The 2,073-nt window shown below is 52.5% G+C and overlaps 1 protein-coding gene across 3 annotated transcripts in view; it reads right to left on the reverse strand.

Annotated features, from left to right (window-relative positions):
• Window positions 1-1,082, reverse strand: part of EFHC2 (EF-hand domain containing 2) — a 98,663-nt gene extending 97,581 nt beyond the window's left edge. The window contains exon 1 of one of the 3 annotated variants that reach the window (XM_019525377.1): window positions 882-1,082. In XM_019525377.1, the coding sequence (XP_019380922.1) occupies window positions 882-1,014 (133 nt within the window). In that variant the 5' untranslated portion in view covers window positions 1,015-1,082. The remainder of the gene's footprint in view (window positions 1-881) is intronic. The other 2 variants (XM_019525378.1, XM_019525381.1) reach the window with 2 other exon arrangements.
• Between the last annotated feature and the right edge of the window lie 991 nt (window positions 1,083-2,073).

The raw sequence follows: 2,073 nt of genomic DNA on the forward strand, positions 1-2,073 counted from the left end.
ATATATATATATATAATTACATATATAACAATTTAAACTATATATATATATATATAGTTCTTTTAATTTGGTCTTGTCATTAGTCATGTTAGTCTATTATGTATAATAGAAGCAAGAGCAAAATGTGTGCGTATATATGTGTATGTATATATATGTGTGTGCATGTGTATGTATGCACACACACTCGCATACACTAATACTTTGTTTTTGCTCCTATTTCACCTCCTAAATAATACAATAAAGATGGCAAACTCCAGAATTTAAGCTAAGTTGACTTTCGATATCTGCTGTTGAGTCCAGTCCAGCTGCCAAAGGATTTGACAGGAATTTTGCCACAGACTTCCACAAAGACAGCCACCTCCGTCAATGAACAGAGATGTTTGGAGCCTCGGGTCTCATGTGCACCTACTTCCCTGGCCGTCCAAAGAAGCAATCTGCTGCAAGCCCAAGCACAGAGGCAGGCATTCGGTCTCTCACATTCACCCTGCTGCAAGCAAGCCTGCATAATAGCATCACAGCATCCGTGACCACAAAACACAGCAGAGAATTAGCTTACACCTTACAGTCAGTCCTCGGGGCACCAACCCAGAATGGCAGCACCCCCACGGGGACTCTTCTTCACTTTCGGAGCTAGGCAACCTGCTGCTTCCCTAGGGCTCGGCGATCCCCTCCGAGCAGCTGCCGACCTGGTGCTGAGAGCCGCCATGCCCCTTGACCCGCCTGCCCCCGAAGTCACCCTGCCTGTGCCTGACAAGTCCCCAGAGGCCAGGCCTTGCATGCAGCAGGTCGCCGCAGCCTCCAGTGACCACGCATGGGAGCAAGGCGGCCGGGGGCTGGGAGGTCAGGGGGCGGGGAGAGCCCCCGGCCCGGCTGTCACTCACGTTCCTGTTGAAGGAGTTCCCGGGCAGAAACGGCAGCGCCATGCTCGCCCCAGCCCTGGCCCCGGGGGCCCGCTGCTGCTGCTACGGCCGCCCGAGCACCCCCACGCCTGCCCCGGCCCCAGTTGTTTGGCATCCCGTTGCCTAGAGACCGGTCTGTGGCGTCACAAAGAGAAGCCTCCGCGCCACATCCCGTTGCTTAGAGCCCTGCTGGTGACGTCACAGAGTGCGCCCCTGCTCTCTGCTGCCTCCTGCAGCTTCGCGGCCCCAGGCCTCGGCCCCGCGGGCTCAGCTGCCGCTGCCCTCTCTGCTGACTCCGACGGGGCAAATCTTGGGTTATTGGGCGCTGTTCCGAGGGCTCCAGGTCCTGCAGGGGCAGCAGAGCAAGGGAGCAGCTGGGCTTGGGGAAGGGAGGGGGCTTGGAGAGAAGAGCCCCAGTCCTGGCCTTCCTGTAAGGGGTGAAGTACATGGAGAGGTGGACTCCACTCGGGGTGTCTAACAGAAGGGAGGCAAGTCAGTGAACCTCATCGTGTCCGCACGCATGCACACACTGTAGTGATAAGTATTAGACCATTATTCACTGCGGGACATAAACCATTACACACACAACACGCCTGCCTGTGCTGCTTGCCTTGAGGCAGTTTTGTGATTGGAGGGGGAAGGGATAAGTCACATGTATGCGTGCGTGTGTGCACGTGGACATAGGTGCATGTACGTGTGTCGTGTGTGTGCGTACATGATCGTGTATGTGCATCACGTGCGTGTAGGCATGCCGTGTGTGAGTGCATGCACGTCGTGCAGTGTACGTGCGTCACGTGTGTGCACATGATCACTAGGGATCCTGGTTTTCTCTGATTTAAAAAAGATCCCCAGTTTTTGGGTTAGAAAAAACAACATTTTGCCATAATCAGACTGAAACATGATCCACATTTTGCCGTGATCAAACCGAAACACCTCTATATATATGTCTATGGATTAGTGTTTCAGTTTGATCACGGAAAGATGTGGATTTTGGGTTACTACTTTAACCCAAAAATTGGGGATTTTTTTTTATCAGAGAAAACCAGGATCCCTGATGATCATGTGTGTACGCACATTGTGTGTACGCACATCACGTGTGGCTGCGCATCGTGCATGTGTGAACACACACACATGCACACATGCATGTGCTTCTTAAAAACTCACCAGCCAGTTT

This window comes from Gavialis gangeticus, unplaced genomic scaffold (genome assembly GCF_001723915.1).
Source record: "Gavialis gangeticus isolate Ggan-Ray unplaced genomic scaffold, GavGan_comp1, whole genome shotgun sequence".
NCBI lineage: Eukaryota > Metazoa > Chordata > Crocodylia > Gavialidae > Gavialis > Gavialis gangeticus.